The 17,724-nt window shown below is 36.8% G+C and overlaps 1 protein-coding gene across 1 annotated transcript in view; it reads right to left on the bottom strand.

Annotated features, from left to right (window-relative positions):
• LOC144979765 (antigen WC1.1-like) overlaps positions 1 to 15,055 on the bottom strand; it is a 46,117-nt gene extending 31,062 nt beyond the window's left edge. The window contains exons 1-3 of the mRNA XM_078926835.1: positions 14,834 to 15,055; positions 1,669 to 1,716; positions 155 to 237 (exon numbers count right to left, since the gene is read on the bottom strand). Of these exons, the coding sequence (XP_078782961.1) occupies positions 155 to 237; positions 1,669 to 1,716; positions 14,834 to 14,852 (150 nt within the window). The 5' untranslated portion in view covers positions 14,853 to 15,055. The remainder of the gene's footprint in view (positions 1 to 154; positions 238 to 1,668; positions 1,717 to 14,833) is intronic.
• Between the last annotated feature and the right edge of the window lie 2,669 nt (positions 15,056 to 17,724).

Here is a 17,724-nt window from a genome sequence, read left to right as displayed (position 1 = left end):
TACACATATTTTCAGGCCTGATAACCGAAACTAATTGTGAACTTGATTTAAAAGTTTCGTATTTTACTTTGGTTTGAGCGAGAGTATTTCCATTACAAAAAATGAGCTAAATGTTGGGTTATCAGACTTGTAAATAAGTCGACATCGCTCTAACCTCATTAGGCGGACACGTGACGACATTGTGGCACTCCGTTGGATCATTGACGAAGTCACATTTGTAACAAGACAGGGCCGAAACTGTGGACGATGAATTGTCTCAAATAAATAAGTAAATAAATACGATATTTGATATCATATCATACAAATCGCCTCGGTTCGGTATTGTGTTTGGTTGAAAATTAAAAATCAGAAGGTATAATCATCAAAATTACTAAATTTGATTTCTTGCAGTTAAAAAAATCTACTTCTTAACTCAATTAAAAACTATATCGATATCGCTTATATAAGTTAAAAAAATCTACTTCTTAACTCAATTAAAAACTATATCGATATCGCTTATATAAGTTTAAAAAATCTACTTCTTAACTCAATTAAAAACTATATCGATATCGCTTATATAAGTTAAAAAAATCTACTTCTTAACTCAATTAAAAACTATATCGATATCGCTTATATAAGTTTTAAAAATCTACTTCTTAACTCAATTAAAAACTATATCGATATCGCTTATATAGAGGATTGGGGATCCCGACATCCCAAGTGCATCATCATCATCATTGCCTTTTCCACCCTGGGTCAGGGGCCACAGACAGTTTCCATCCTTCTCTATCCCGAGCTAACGTTTTTTAAAAAATCTTGTTTCATGTCTTATCACTTCTTTGTATATCAGCTTCATCGGGTCAGCAGAGTCCTTTCGGATTTGTCTGTTGTCCTTCATAAATTCTGTCATTGCAGAAACTCTTCGGTCGCCTGAGCTAAAAAAAAGGATTTGATTTGTCCGTCTGCGTTTCTGTATAACGGTTTGAGTGCAGTCGAGATTTTTTTCTGATCCCCTGTCCACCCAGCAGTGATTGGGTAACTGGGTCTGTTAGATCTGGCTAAAAGTACTTGGGGATAGACTAGCGGCATATCCAAAGGATAGCAAAGTAATAGCGATTGTCCGTTTTACAAAAAATAATAACAGTTTGATTTATTTCAAATTTCACAATAATATCAGACTTTTGGTCCTGTTCCCAAAATCTAGTTTTTTGAACAATCTTAAGCATTTATATACGCAATATTCACTAAACGTGTTCAAAGCGCTTTGCAAAGGGTCCCAAGCTAACAACAAAACTGCCGTACTTTGGCAATACACATATTTAAAAAAATTTGGCTAGAAGACTCGTCCTTCAAATATCGATAGATTTAAATGACTCTCATCTTGGCAAAAAAAAATTCAAACCCGGGACTTCCCCTTCCTTTCCCCTCCTTCTACTCCCCCTCCCCCTATAATCTTCCTCTTACATCATTCCTTCTTTCTATTTTCCTTTGCCTTCTCTTTTTCCCTTTCTCGCCCCTCCTCTTCCTCGTCTTCTTTCTCCTCCTCCTATCCTTCCTCTTTTGCGCCTCCATCTCACCTCCTCCTCCTACTCCTCTCCGCCTCCTCCTCCTCCTCCTCCTTCTCTTCTTCTTCTTCTCTTCCTCTTCCTCCTCTTCCTCCTCCTCCTCCTCAAACAACTTCATTATTACCTGAAGGTAAAAGTATCAGCAGCGACCACATCACCAAATTCCTGAAATCTGTAAGAAAAGAACGTGAAAACCAAATCATGATGCAGCAATTGGATTCAGTAGTCTGATGTCACGCGCCCGGCAACGGCGGCCATCTTGGTTCTAAACAAAGAAAATCTTTACTTTTTATTCTTCATGCTGGCGAGAACTTTTCATTCCCTTTTCATATGCCTTGTGATCAGAATGTGTAAAAGTCAAAACATGATCAAAGTGATGGGGTTTTTTTCCTCTGGATACGCTTTTAAGCTCGTCGGAGAAATATTTCATACGGCGTCCGCCATTGTTCCGATAGTTTAGAGCCAGTGTTACTAAGTTACCATACGTCATTAGGAAGGAAGTGACGGTACGACTATTGAATCCTATTTGACATTGTTATTTATAGATAGTATGCGCTTGGCTAAGAAGCTCATAACATTGCCATCCGGAAGTATAACGGACCAACACACAAAACTGTCTGTATCCATGAACGTTTATAATCAGGTTAATACAGTTCAGTGAGCATTACTCATAAACAATAACAAAGACCTGAGTGATGTCATCTTCGAACTATCTATAGATAGAACGAAAATGACGTCACTATGGCCTTTGTTATTGTTTTTTGCCATCCGCGTTTGTGAGTAATTCTCACTAAACAATATTAACCTGACTATAAACGTTCATGGTTACACACCGTTTTCTGTGTTGATCCATATACTTCCGGATGGCAATGTTATGAGCTTCTTAGCCAAGAGCATACTATCTATAGGGAACTTTTTAACTAGGTAACTGACGCACTTCGGAAAAACCTGTATTTAAAAATTTGGCCATAAACTTCATCCTTCAAAAATCGATTTAAATGACCTTCCTTTTGAACTCCGGCTTCAATATTTTTGTTTTTAAGGGTTTTACGGCACCTGTAAGACATTCATGTCATATCAACCCCAGTAAGAAGGAGGAAAACGGGATAGTCAAAGAATTCTAGAATTACAATTTAAGCACCCAAGAAAAAGTAAGAGGAATTGGTTCAAATAGGTTAACAGATGTAGATTCCAAGAGCATACCATCAATGTACTTAGTTTGAGATCACCTAAAAGTCTCATCCAGACACCAGCACGGGATTCAAATGAGAGGATAACACTTAAATTATGTTAACAAAATAAGTTTAAAACAAAAACAAAAAAAGAAAAAAGAAAAAAAGGGAGGTGATTAAAAAGGAAAAAAAATATCACCTCACAAAATTAACTTAAAACATTTGATTATTTCCATCTCAGCCAAAGACTCTAACAAGGGCCAGGACAAAACTAATTAATCCCATTCCAAGACAAATATAGAGAGCAACTCAGAAAACAGGTGTAGGAGGATATAAGATGCACCCAGTGAGCTCCTGCCCACCATGGGAGGTTAAAGATCCCACCCAGACACTTTTCTTTTAAAATGCCAGGTTCTTTCTCTTTAACACCTATAAAAAACTACTTTAAAATAGCTGACATCAAACTACCGATTTTACACTGTTTAATATGTAAACAAGTTACGCACCACAAAGTATGAATGCCATATCAAATAATATAGCAAGCGTGTTACAGGCACAATACCATTGACAATTCTAATACTGAAAATCATGCTATTATAAATGTATTTTCAACATAGCTTAATGGTGTTGCACTTTTAGAATAACTTCGAATTACAATATTTTAAAAGTTTTCATTGTTCTCATTACAAAGGAATTCTATTGAAGCGATGTATACAAGGACGCAACTACTCGTATTACAATAACTCGACTACTCCAAGTACGATAACTACGAGTACCTTTATTACAAAAACTAGTACTTCAACTACAAAACCTATAATTTTTACTACAATAACCACTTCAACTTAACCACTACCACTACTACACCTGTTAAACTACTACAACTACTAAAACCACAACAAGAACAACAACAATAACAACAACAACAACAACAACAACAACAACTACTACTACTAACCACTACTACTACTACTACTACTACTACTACTACTACTACTACTACTACTACTACTACTACTACTTCTACTACTACTACTACTACTACTACTACTACTACTACTACTACTACTACTACTACTACTATCTACTCCTACACACAAAACACCACTAATGTTAATTGGCGAGCTAGCCATTATGCAAATGACCTCTATTCTCAACACAAACATAATATCACACAGAGACGATTGAGACATTGAGAAAGTTCTGATATTGGGTGAATATACGATCAGAAAAGTTAATAAAGTCTTGCACTTATAAGATAAGATAAACTTTATTAATCCAAAAAATAAAATGGAAATTACATTGTGTTCTCAAGAAGATCTCTCTCTCTCTCTCTCTCTCTCTCTCTCTCTCTCTCTCTCTCTCTCTCTCTCTCTCTCTCTCTCTCTCTATTTTTTTTCTTTCTTTATTTCAGAAAAAGAAATTAATAATAATGAAAATTAAGTTGGAGATAATTTGAAATTTCTGACTGCAGAAGGAACGAAAGAATTATGATATCTTTGTTTTGTTGCTTTTGTATAGATGATCGATCCTACTGCTTCTTTGGCGAAAGAGAATTTTGAGATTGAGGATATGGTATTCGACCCTCAGAATACTATTAATCTTATGTTGATAATAACAAGTAATGAAGTGGGGAATACCAGAATAGACAATAATTGAAATTCTTCACTGCAGTCCCAGATTTGGGAGTTTTAGACAAGATGATGGTCATTGAAATCAATCGATATTTGAAGGACAAGTTTTCAGGCCAAAATTTTAAAGGCATGATTTTCTTTTCAAAGTACGACAGTGCAATCAATGAGATTAACATCTGAAAAGTGTGGCCATGTAGTTTAGTGGTATGGCACTCGCCTTTATATAGGAAGGTCCTGGGCCTTGGTGCCGAGCGGCGCATAGTTGGATCCTTGGAAAAGACCCTTTACTCACATTCTCTTATCCTACTCAGGTGAAAAATGAATACTTTGTCGCCTAACAGCTGTCATTTCTCGTCCTACATGTTACGTGTTGCTGTTGGCCGAGGACCCCTTATAAAGCGATTTGAGCTCGTTAAGTGGATATTGCGCTATATAAAAGTTCGTTTTAAAACTAACATTTGACATTTTTAATTTTAGAATTTAGAATTTTAAAATCTCTTTTTGTCTTCTGCTTTAAACAGTCATAGTACCATTTTGAAGCAATGGTTCACATATTGTTTTGCATTTGTAATCGAAAGAAACAACGACGTGTACTGATTTACAGGTCTGACAACCCAAATTGTTATAGGTTCATTGTTTTAACAGGGAATAAAGCTGTATTGTCAAAATACTGGTTCCAATCTCATTGGAAGTGTAAAACCATTCTTCCGGAGGACTGAATACATACCTTGTATAATTGAACTTCAGGTTTCAGAGTGATGGCATCTTCTCTTCTTGTCTAAATAAATTGTATAGTGCTTAGGCCACTGGGACCCCCCCCCCCCCTTGGGAGTTTATGCCACTATGTTTTTCAAATAATAGAACTTATTGGCCATACAAATTCCACTGTTACCGTAAAAATAAGTGTCATTTAAGAGAGTTATGGCTCTTTGATAAAAGTGAGTTGTGTCCCCTTGCAAAAAAGAGACAACATTTCTTTCAAAGGCTCTGAAGACTACAATATTAATTCAAATATATGCAAATTGGGTATCAAACTGAAGGAAATTAAATATACTATCAGACTATGTGCACAAGCTTTCAATTTGTAAATATTATAAAGATTCACAGAAAGTTGAAACAATTTGTCAGTAATCTCATGAAGTGTCATATCTAAACTTATGGGCTATTTCAGTGTTTTACACAAAAATTATTTTAAATATGGCCAAAAACAGCATGTTCATTAAAAATGTAGCACTGAAGAAAGCTATGGCCCAAGCCTCAACAACAACCTTCATATTTCTACGCCACAGGAAAAACTAAAAGTGTACGCAACCCTTAAATTTTTCTCCACTTTGTGGGATGCCAAATTCATCATAATTTTCATTCTTTTTAAACATGGTATTGATGTCCAGTTGTCACATTTAAAAGTAAGTTGAAGGTGTGGTAAAAACAATAGATATATCATGAAAAAAGACTAATTTATTCACAACCCAAGTGAAGCATCATTACCGAAGACTTTTGAACGAAATCGCATTGTTATATTATGAAGAATAATTGATACTCAAAAGGGATTCTTGATTCAAGATGCAGTAAGTACATAAAAACAATATCCTTATGTGTTTTGCAAACATGCTTTACTCCTTAACAGTTTGCACTGCTCACCAATTTATTACATATCCTCATCATCAGTAGCAAAATCCTCTTCGTCCTCTGAAGTGTCGTCAAGGAAATCACTGTCAAAGCTATCACTACCATCCTCGGCATATGTATCTTCGTCAGTACTGGTGCAGCTTTCTTCATACACAATTTCCTGCAACTCATCTGGAATGAAAGCATCTTTGAACCACTGTACTTCCAATTCATTTGCAGAATTTCTCTGCCAACCGTTATCCTCTGGTTTTGGAATGCTAGGATTCTGGCACACTGCATTCCTCCAAATGAGAGTTTGAAAGTTGGCTCTTGATATGTGCAGTGACAATACTTGACTACAAGGAGGCATCTGACACAGATCAATTCCACCACTGCATGAGATGGTACCTTTCTTTCCTTTGAAACGCTGGCGAACTATGTCATACCTCACTTTGTTGACACTTGTGCATGAGGTTTTGCCATACAGCTTGCACACAAATGACTCTAACATGAGACAGTCATTACTCGAAACAGCTGCTGATGTTCCAAATCTGGAGAACAGAATTCTAAGATCTTCCTCCTTTTGAAGAAATTTTAGAGCTTTCAGCTTTCCTTGCCCAGCAAAGCAACTTGTTGTGTCACAGCCTGTGAATGCATGGACACCAAGTAATGCATCACACATCTGTTTAGACAAAGTCTTTGCTATCTGAGAGACATTGATTTGTCGCCTGTTGTTGCCACAGCCAGTATCAAAAATCAGGGTCTTTCCAATTGTCTCTGAGAATGAAAGGAGAAGTAAGAAGACATCCGTATCTGGTGATCTGACAACAATTGTTTCACAGTTTGGTTGGGGGGAAGCATATTGACAGTGCAGTATAATTCGTGTGTCTGCCTCTTCCTGTGATGAGTAGAGATCTAGACAAGGTACAGCTGTGGTAAATTCATCCGTGTCACTGTAAAGTAAGGTGCATCTCTCTTCACAGACAAAGAAGATTTCCCTGTTTCTCAGTTTCTTTGCATATTCGTTACTTTCCCATTCCTTGAGGAGAAACCTGATAAGGGATCTTTTGTTATCAACGCAGCTGAGAAATGATTTCCAACGTCTGGGCACTGTTGTTGCAGATCCTCTTAACAAGTATGCATCATCTTCTGAAGATCCTCTCCTCAATCTCTCACAACCTTTGATTGAATCTTCTATGTAAGTATCAGTCACAAAGTGTACACGAGCTGCTTGTGGTAAGGAGGAAAATGTAAGTTTGGCTACTTCACCAAATGTATTTGGGATTGCTGACAGAGTTTGTAACAGTGCATTGCCATCAACAATGTAAACGGTGTTTGTTTTTTTTTTTCATAATCCTCGAACATTAATGAATTGTCAGGCGTGAGCTTGTGCAACAGAGTTGCTTTGTTGGTCTTCAGAGGTAAACCATCTGATGAAGCCAGCGACCGTGGAGTAGGTGTTAGAGGATATTGAAGAACTTTTTGAAGATCAACACTGTGCTCTTGGGACAAAACAAGAAGCTGGCCAAATAAATTTCTTTGTGCCTTGATTTTGACCACGTTCATGTCTTTTTTCACTGTTACCACTTTCCTCAATGATGCAAATGTCTTGGTCTTGTTCCTTTCTAATGGCTTGTGAAATTCTACAGTCTTTTCCTTCAGTCTGTTTTCAACAAAACTTTCAAACAATCTTTTTCCTGTTTTTTTTCCACGGCTAGCAGGTCATCAGCAACATCCTCTTGCACTTTCATTCCTGAAGCTAGACTGACCAGACCATCTTCAACTTCAAAGGGATTGATAAATGCTGAAAATGCCTGGAGATCTTTTGCACTCGCTTTTCACTTTGTCTTTTTTCTGCAAGGCTCAATTCTTTGTGGGTGTCTATATCTATACAGTTGTTGTTGCTGATCATTCTTTGGGTTGCTGATACATATTCTGCTCGATTGTGTCTTGTTACACTCCAACGGTAATAGCTTGGAAGACTCTTGCTGAACCCAACAATACCTCCTTTTGTCTTTGCATGTTTGTTTATTGTTTGTCCAATGGTCATATCAACTGCTATTCTTCCAGCAGGCGTCCTTGATCTGGAGACACTAAATCCATTATCTTGTAACATTTCTTCTGCCCCTGGGTGGGAATGAATCAGGTTGGCTAGTGACACAAAATATACACTGAGATACTTGGCATAATTGTGGTGATTCATGGTAAAAAGCAGTGGGCACAGTTTTTTTAAACAAGATATATGAAGAAGAAAGTTGTTTGTCTTTGTAGCTCGCAGAAACTGGAGGAGAAGCCAAACTCTGTCCATGTATTGGATCCAGTATTGTCCAGTTTTTCCGTACTTTCCTGAGCGGACACTCTCTTTGAAGGCTTCATACTGGGAAAATAACTCAGCATACACAGTTGACTGGAGAATTTTATTAGCTGTATGGCTTGAAATTCCTTCGGTGAATTCCTTTATGTAGGACATGAGGTCTTTACTGAGTTTTGAATCCGTGTCCTGCTCAAATTTTGCAAGCAGAAGCCTCTCTAGAGCCTCCAAACAGACACATGCACTCGTATAGCCCTGTTGTAGTTCTTTCCACTCATAACCCTATCCATAGAACCATGTGCACATAGCCCTGCTTCAGTCACAATTTCTTCAAAACCAGATCCACTTTGGAGCTTTCCCAGGGCACCAAGATATGAAATTATGGTGTGAAAGACACCCAGGTGAATAATGACTGTTTTGTAAAGCTGTGGGTTTTGCCAGACAATATCGTAAGCTTTCTTTGCTACAGCAAGGTCAAATGTTACAAATGTATATGTGTTATATGCCCATTAATCATGCCTGAATTGTGCTAGTACAAAATTCCTTTTGTTTATTTATCACTGAAAGGAAGCAAATACACTGTAATAATATTTTTTCATATTATAGAGAAAATGGCTATCAAAGATTTCAAAACCCTATATAGCTTTGTAAAATATTTTATGATATGAGGTAAAAAATGAGAAATGACAATAAAATTCCACTATTTATTGCATTTGAAGCAATTTTAGGGTGATAAACAATCATTTTATTCACAAAAATGAGTTCACGAAAAATTGCACCCGATGACCTTTCAAGGGCCATAACTCCTGTAAATGATACTTGAAAAAACTGTAACACCCAGATTAATTTGTGTTATATGTCCCTGAAGCATGCCTGAATTGTGCTAGTGCAAAATCCCTCTTGTTTATTCATCCTGAAGGGAAACAAGTACACTGTAATAGATTTTTTTTTCAGATTATAGAGAAAATGGCTATCAAAGATTTAAAAACGCTATATGGCTTTGTAAAATATTTTATGATATGGGGCAAAAAATGAGAAATTACAATAAAATTCCATTATTGATTGTATGTGAAACAATTTTAAGGCGATAAACAACCATTTTATGCACAAAAACGATTTCACAAAAAATTGCACCTAATGACCTTTCAAGGCCGTAACTCTCATAAATGACACTTGAAAAAATGGTAACACCCGGATTAATACTCAAGATATATTGCTGTTTCAGAAAAACCATGTGGCGAAAACTCCCCCATGGGGGGGGGGGGGGGGGGGGAGGGTTTCGCCCACTGGCCCATGCACTAGTAGTCGTCAATAATAATAATCCACCCTCGCCCCGTAATTCTAAGAATCTGCCAATGCTTCTTGCTACTAAAATAGATATACTACCTTATGATTCAATAATGTGAAACCTATTCATTATTAATTCCCCGAAGGACTGGTTACATACACCACGGCGGTTCAAAAGAGTTGTAATCGTGAATTTCTGTTGTAACACCAGGAAGACTTCACTCTGATACATCCTGTTTATTTCCATTCATTGCCATTGTGTTCAAACCATAGAATTAAACGAATGAGAATACGTACGGAGCTAAAAAGTGACCACCAATGAAAGCATTCAGCGTCATTTTATCTTGGGCTGGAAATGTAACCATTACCATTCATTCGGTCTCTATGTCAACATAACGACACAACAAAAACAACAATGTCAAAATCCACAATAAAATGGTTCAGAACTGTAGCGTATATTTATGCCACAATAACGCTGTCAAAAAATGAAGTTAGAGAATGTGTGTATTCATGTATTATAATAACCTATAATGTGTTTTACAACCACCACTTCATCACTACCACAGCTACTACAACCATCACTACCACCACTATTACAACCACCACCACAACATCATCATCGCGACCACTCCAACTGCAACAACCACCACCACATCATCATCACTACCTCCACTACTACAACCACCACCACAATATTATCACTACCACTACTACTACAACCACCAGCACCACATCATTATCACTACCACTACTACTACACCACCACCAGCACATCATCATCACTACCAATACTACTACAACCACCACCACATCATCATCATCACGACCACAACTACTACAATCACCACCACCACATCATCATCACAACCACTACTACTGCAACCACCACCACCACCACCATATCATCATCATTACCACTACTACTACAACCACAACCACATCAGCATTACTATCACTACTACTATAACTACAACCACCACCACATCATCATCACTACCTCTACTATTGCAACCACGACCACAATATCATCAATACGACTACTACTATAACCACCACAACCACATCGTCATCACTGCCACTACTACTGCAACAACAACCACCACCAAACATCATCATTACCACTACTACTACAACCACCACCACCACATCATCATCACGACCACTACTACTACAGTCACCACCACCACATCATCATCTTAACCACTACTACTACAAACGCCACCACCACCACCATATCATTATCATTACCACTACTACTACAATCACCACCACCACATCATCATCACTACCACTACTACTACAACTACTACCACCACCACCATATCATCATCAATACCACTACTACTATAATCACCAACACCACATCATCCTCACTACCACCAGTACTACAATCACTACCATTAGGTTTTGGAGCTTTACTTCATTTGAAATAAGGAAACTTCGGGATTGTATTTGATGTGTTTATTTATCATAATATAATTCTAATCAGTTATCTATTTAGAACTAGATACTATACAATATGTATGCCAAATACCATCCCAAATTCCCTTTTCTTGTGTGCGGGAATTCCTCTTTCGGCATTGAAATTCCAACGAGTGGTGTCTGAAATTCCTGTGAGCCAAATTTAAAGTTGGCGTCTCTGTGCTATGATGATGTAGTGAGTGTGAGAGAGTCATCACTACACACATAAACAGCAGAAACAATTTAAAAACATGACTATGGCACGCAACCACTCACACACGAGGCTATACTTTTTATCCTTTTTTCTATATAGAACAGGACAATACAAACAATAGCTTGACTCTCTCTACACTTCGCATCGATGTTTGTCGTCTGACGAGTTAAACTCTCGGTCGACCCGTCAATCTTCCTTTTTGCCTAGGACGTAATCATTAATAGAATGTTGTGTGGTTTTGACCGTTAAGAAAACCATAAGAAGTCACAATTATACTATTTTAGAGACATCGTTTGAATAATCTTGAGTTAAACGAGCGAGCAGGAGGTTAAATTCTTAGATTTCATGAACGGCCGGTCAGCGCTTGATTACTATATTAACCTAATCCCAGCCCAAGTCAAAATGGTGGATGGTTTTCTCATCGAGGCCGCTGGTTGGCTAGCCAATAAGAGAACCGTACGATTTCCATTGGGTAAATTCCTTGCTTAAAACGGTAATAACGTGTAACTAGCTTTAAAGAATGTTGAAAATGAACAATGGCTACGCTGTAACACGTTTGCTATAATTTTATTTGATATGGCATTGTGTCAAACCTGTGTAACATACTGTAACTAGTCAGTAAACCCTATCTATGTGGCAGAGCCTTGCATTTCTATAGAAAAAAATAATATGGGTGGCCGTTTATGGGGCGTGACGGCAATCGATTGTATCTGATGCCCTCTTTATCTTCAATTTCATTAAACTTTAGCACATTTTATAACATTTATATCTCTTAAACTATAGATAGAACGAAGATGACGTCACTCTGGTATTTGTTATTGTTTTTTGCCATCCGCGTTTATGAGTAATTCTCACTAAACTGTATTATCCAGACTATAAAACTTCATGGTTACACATAGTTTTGTGTGTTGGTCCATTATACTTCCGGATGGCAATATTGCTCGCTTCTTAGCCAAGTGCATACTATCTATACTGCAAATAATGAAATTTATATGATTCCACCCCTCTCACTAAATGGTAACGCGTAATGAAATCATGCTTACAATAATAATTTGTGACGTCAGATTATTAAGCGTAAATTTCACTTAAAATCAGATTCTTTAAAAAGAAGCATCATTTAAATGTTTTTGAAGATGTCTTTTATTCAAAGATGACCAAATAGGAATAGCCTGAGGAGTAGAATAAAAGATTTATTACACTTTTGCGTTTTGGAATTCGAACTTTGTTCTCAACGCGCACTCGCAAGCTCGTGCAGTGGTTGGGAACATGTCCGGAATTCCAAAAAGTAAGAGTGTAAGAATCGTATATTATACAGTTGTATGGTACTTTTTTGTACCCCACACACTGATATATATATATTTGGATAAGTAAAGAAACGAATATCCTGTAAAATGGGAGGTAAGCAATGTTCTCGATTTTTGGTAAATTAATCATAACTCATTATTAATGAAATAAAAACAAACGATTTTAATAAAAATCTGAAAATGCATTTATTTAGATTAGAACCTCTTCTTTATCCTCAACTAAGCTTTGTGGAGGTTAAGCATTAAGCAAGGCTGTTTATCTTTTTTTAAAAAAGAAAGCCTATGCTTTTTTCATAATAGATTTCAGGATAATGTCATGAAGTGGATTTGTACTTCAAATTGATATGTATAGATAGTATGCAGATGACGTCACTCAGGTATTTGTTATTGTTTTTTGCCACCCGCGTTTATGAGTAATGCTCACTGAACTGTATTAACCTGACTAGAAACGTTCATGGATACATACAGTTTTGTGTGTTGGTCCGTTATACTTCCGGATGGCAATGTTATGAGCTTCTTAGCCAAGCGCATACTATCTATATATTAATAGCATATGCTAGAGATAGAATGCTCTTGGCCAAGGAGTTCACAACATTGCCATCCGGAAGTATAACGGACGAACACACAAACTCTGTGTAACCATGAACTTTTATAGTCTGGTTAATACCGTTTAGTGAGAACAACTCACAAACGCGGATGGCAAAAACAATTACAAAGGCCTGAGTGACGTCATCTTCAAATTATCTATAGACCATAATAATATATTGGCTAATGAATTTCTTCCATAATGAATTCTCATAATCGGACAATTTAATCAACATTTCATTTCATCCAGTGCAAGTTGTCTGTTGTGAGTCATTTTATCACAAACAATATCACAATATCCGTTATTGGCGATGAATAACATTTCCCCAGTTTAATTTGGAAATGAATGTATTTTGGGTGTCTTACCAAAAGTTAAAACTCTGGAGCCAGATATTGCAATCTTTACCTTAAGTCTGATATTGACCAAGTCCATTGTTGAATTTGGCCAAATATTTAAGCCATCCATTGTACCAACTTGACCATTGGCATAAAGTATCATCAGCATGATGCAATGAGCAAGTTGTGATAACTAATCGAATGTTTTCACAAGGTTATTTAAATTTAAAGGATTAAAGAAGACTTATTTTTAGATTTTAAACGACTATGTAACCACCTATTGTCTATGGGAACGCTTAAAGCCTATGAAGTCGTGCTAATTAAGCCAATACTCCAAAGTTCAAAACATAATTTCTCACAAAACTAAGGTTGATGAATATAGATAGAACGAAGATGACGCCACTCGGGCCTTTGATATTGTTTTTTGCCATCCGCGTTTATTATGAGTAAATCTCACTAAGCTGTATTAACCAGAGTATAACGTTCAAGGTTACACCTAGTTTTGTGTGTTGGTCCGTTATACTTCCGGATGGCAATGTTGTGAGGTTCTTAGCCAAGCGCATACTATCTATAAAATCAAAGATGCTAAAGAGGCTATTTATGAATGTATAGATAGAACGAAGTTGACGTCACTCAGGCCTTTGATATTGTTCACTAAATTGTATTATCCAGACTATAACCGTTCAAGGTTTCAAATTATTTTGTGTGCTGGTCCGTTATATTTCCTGATGGCAATGTTGTGAGCTACTTAGCCAAGCGCATACTATCCACTCGTTTGTTTAAAGCAAACTACCAGTATAATAATGATTCCGAAACAAAATGCTCTTCAAAATCACTGTCTTGATTAGACAGGACGATTTGGGTTTGGAATGGCAATGCATGGACAACAAAGAGGTGAATCTTTGCATAGCCTTTTGAACACAATAAAAATATCATCAAGAGGGATACTTAAAATATCATCATCATCATCATCATCATCATCATCATCATCATCGTTGTCGTCAGTGAATTTTTTCACTTCTTCACATCCTTTCAAATTTTGTTTTCATGTATTGTCCTCATAAAGCATTAACGATATGGATACTATGCGTTTCGCTAAAATACAACATCCGCCAGCCAGTTTAACATACCAACGCACGAACTGTGTGTAACCTTTTAGTTTGTTGTCGGATATATATATTTTTAGTGAGAACTAATTACTAACAGGCTGTCTTAAAAAATTAACAAAGAGCTGAGTGACGCCAACTTTGTTTCTTCCTTTGGACACAACTAAAGTCACAAACGGTGGCAAACGCATTCCCCTTATAAGATCAGGTGACTCACGACATAATACCGTTTGACGGTGACTGGTTACAAATGGAAAACAAATCGAACACTTACACGATATTTTGATTTTCATTTCGAGAGAAAATGGTGGAATATTTCAGACCTGGTATTTGGAGAGCAGTAGCAAAGGTATTCCTTCACATTGATTGGCTTACGTGTCTTTGCCGTTTGAGAGACTATTTCAAGGAATATTTATGCTGCCGTACTTTGGAAAAACCCATATTTAAAAATTTGGCCAGAAAACTCGTCCTTCAAATATCGATCGATTTAAATGACCCTCATCTTGGCAAAAACTCTCAAACCTGGGACTTCGTGAAGTCCTAGGTTTGAGAGTTTTTGCCAAGATGAGAGTAATTTAAATCGATAGATATTTGAAGGACGAGTTTTCTGGCCAAATTTTTAAATATGGGGTTTTCCAGAGTAAGGCATTGTGCAACTAATAGTGTGTAATTTCCACTAGTTATATAAGTAGGTATCTTGAATTCACTACACATTGCCTTAATGTCTGGAGTTTTACCTTAAAAGACCGCAGCTGCACTTTTGTGAAATGCTCAGGTAAACCAAAATTTTTTTTTGTTCAGTTTCTATGGGTATTATGGCGCATGCAACACCTTTAGGTCATTTCAGCGCAAGTAAAAAAGGAAATATTTTGGAGAAAAGTTGTAGATTTTGAAGTTAAAAATACCAAGGAGAATGGAAGACAAAGAAGACTGGATCAAATTGGGAACAGAAGATTTCACGATCAATCCATCAATGTTCATATTCTGATATAACCTAAAAGTCTTATCCAGGAACAATCAAAGGGTTCTGCTTCGAACGATACACTCAAATGTTTACAAAATACAATATATATTCAAATCTAAAAAGTAAATTTGAATCATAACAACGAGGTGACTTACATAAAAATATCATCTCTAACAAAAATGAATTATACATTTTATTGCCCACCTCTCAGCTAAGAATCCCTGCAAGGACCAAAACCGAGATATGCAGAAGACATTTGGAGATTCACAGTCTGGTCCTAATAGAATAATTCATTTCAATTTGTTTAACTGAAAATAAGGACACAATGCACCCTTTTCTTAAACACAAATGTTCTGGATTTTTCTATCAAAACACATGTTATACGGTGTTTTCCCCATTAATTGAATTCTGACTGCTCATGTTTGTTTTCAATGGTTTGGCGATGAATACGACACATTTGGTCATACCAGCGCCAGTAAAAAGGAAGATAATGGGATAGAAATAAAATTCCAGAATTGAAACTGAAGACCAAAGAAAAAGTTTGACGAATGGGAACTGGTTCAAATAAGGCACAGATCAAGATTCCAAAAGCATACAATCAATGTACTTAGTTTGAGATCACCTAAAAGTCTCACCCAGACACCTGCACAGAATCCCACCAAGAGATATAAGCTCAAATATTTACAAGATATGCCCAACACAAAAATATACCATCAGTACATAACATAGAGATGATTTACATAGAAAAATATCAACTCCCAAAACTAACACTTCTTGACCGTTTACCTCTCAGCCAAGGACTCTGGGAAAGGCCAGGACAAAACTAAATAATCCTATTCCAAGACAAAGACAGAAAGCAACTCAGATAACATATTATAGGAGGGTTGGAAGACACAGCATGTTACCTCCTGCTCACCATGGGAGGTAAAAAGACTACACTAGCTTATCTTTTAAAAGTCTTATGTATGGAAAAAAGAACTTTAGACAAGGCCACAATGGGAGCGATCTATATTCATGTTTTCTTCCAACCCAGTCATCAATCACATGATTTGTTGCTGTCCAACGATTGGATGCTTGTTAACAAATTTAAACACACTGTTTTGTTTATGAAAATTGTACACATACTCATGTGTCATTCTGAATAAAATGACCAATCGTGATTCTAGAAATTTCAAAAGCTGTAAATACTTTTCACTATGTGGGTAATTTTGAACACACTTTGCAATGTGACCATTGGACCTCGAGGTAATATAGTCTAGATCATGCCCATTAATTCTTGCAGAATTATTTTGGAAGAATTTGGTCATTTTGGGGGTAAAATTATGTCTAGACTTTTGAAATGCAGCAAAACCCCGATGGCAGAAGCAAGATTTGGATTAAAATTTTGGTGTTTGTATTTTGGTCTTTTCTCCGACACCGTGATCGTTCAATAGGGCAGAGAAATCGTGACGTCACACTTTTCTCTTTTCCGATGCGAAACTCCATGCAAGGGTATAATCAGTCCTCAGGACAATGTATAAGCAATGAATAGGTTACATTGAATCACACGGTTGCATAACTATTTTAGTAGTAGTAGGATGTGTATGCAGATTCTTAATATTTCGGGGCGTAAAAGAGCGAGGACGGATTATCTTTACTGACGACCAGCATTAATATTTACTAGAAAACAAGATGCCGTCACTCTGAAACCAGAAGATCAGTTGCACAATGTATGTATCTAGTCCTCCGGAAGTTTGACCTTACACTTCCAATCAGATTGAAACCCTGAATTTTGACAGCACACTTTTGTTCCCTGTTACGCGAATAGACCACGTATTCTTATCATTGAAGTGACCTAACAGCCCCAAGACTGATGTTACTGGTTTCTCCATCTGCTATTGTCAAAGACAGCACATTCGTTTACACGTACACAAAAACAAAGACACACACACTCGCTACACGCTTTACATATACACATATACATATATACACACACACATACATAAACACGCACGCACACACACACACACATACACACACACACACACTACACATTCACACAATTTGTAACCCACCATGTCAAAACATTAATTGTCAGGGTGGTGCTGAAATTTGAATTTATAGATAGAATCACGTTGACGTCACTCAGGTCTTTGTTATTGCTTTTTGCCATCCGCGTTCATGAGTAATTCTCACTAAACTGTATTAACCAGAATATAGAT

Source organism: Berghia stephanieae, chromosome 9 (assembly GCF_034508935.2).
Source record: "Berghia stephanieae isolate SIO BIC M18660-M18661 chromosome 9, UCSD_Bste_1.3, whole genome shotgun sequence".
Taxonomy (NCBI): Eukaryota; Metazoa; Mollusca; class Gastropoda; order Nudibranchia; family Aeolidiidae; genus Berghia; species Berghia stephanieae.
Note: the sequence above shows the minus strand (reverse complement) of the source record. Positions and strands in the feature narration are given on the sequence as shown.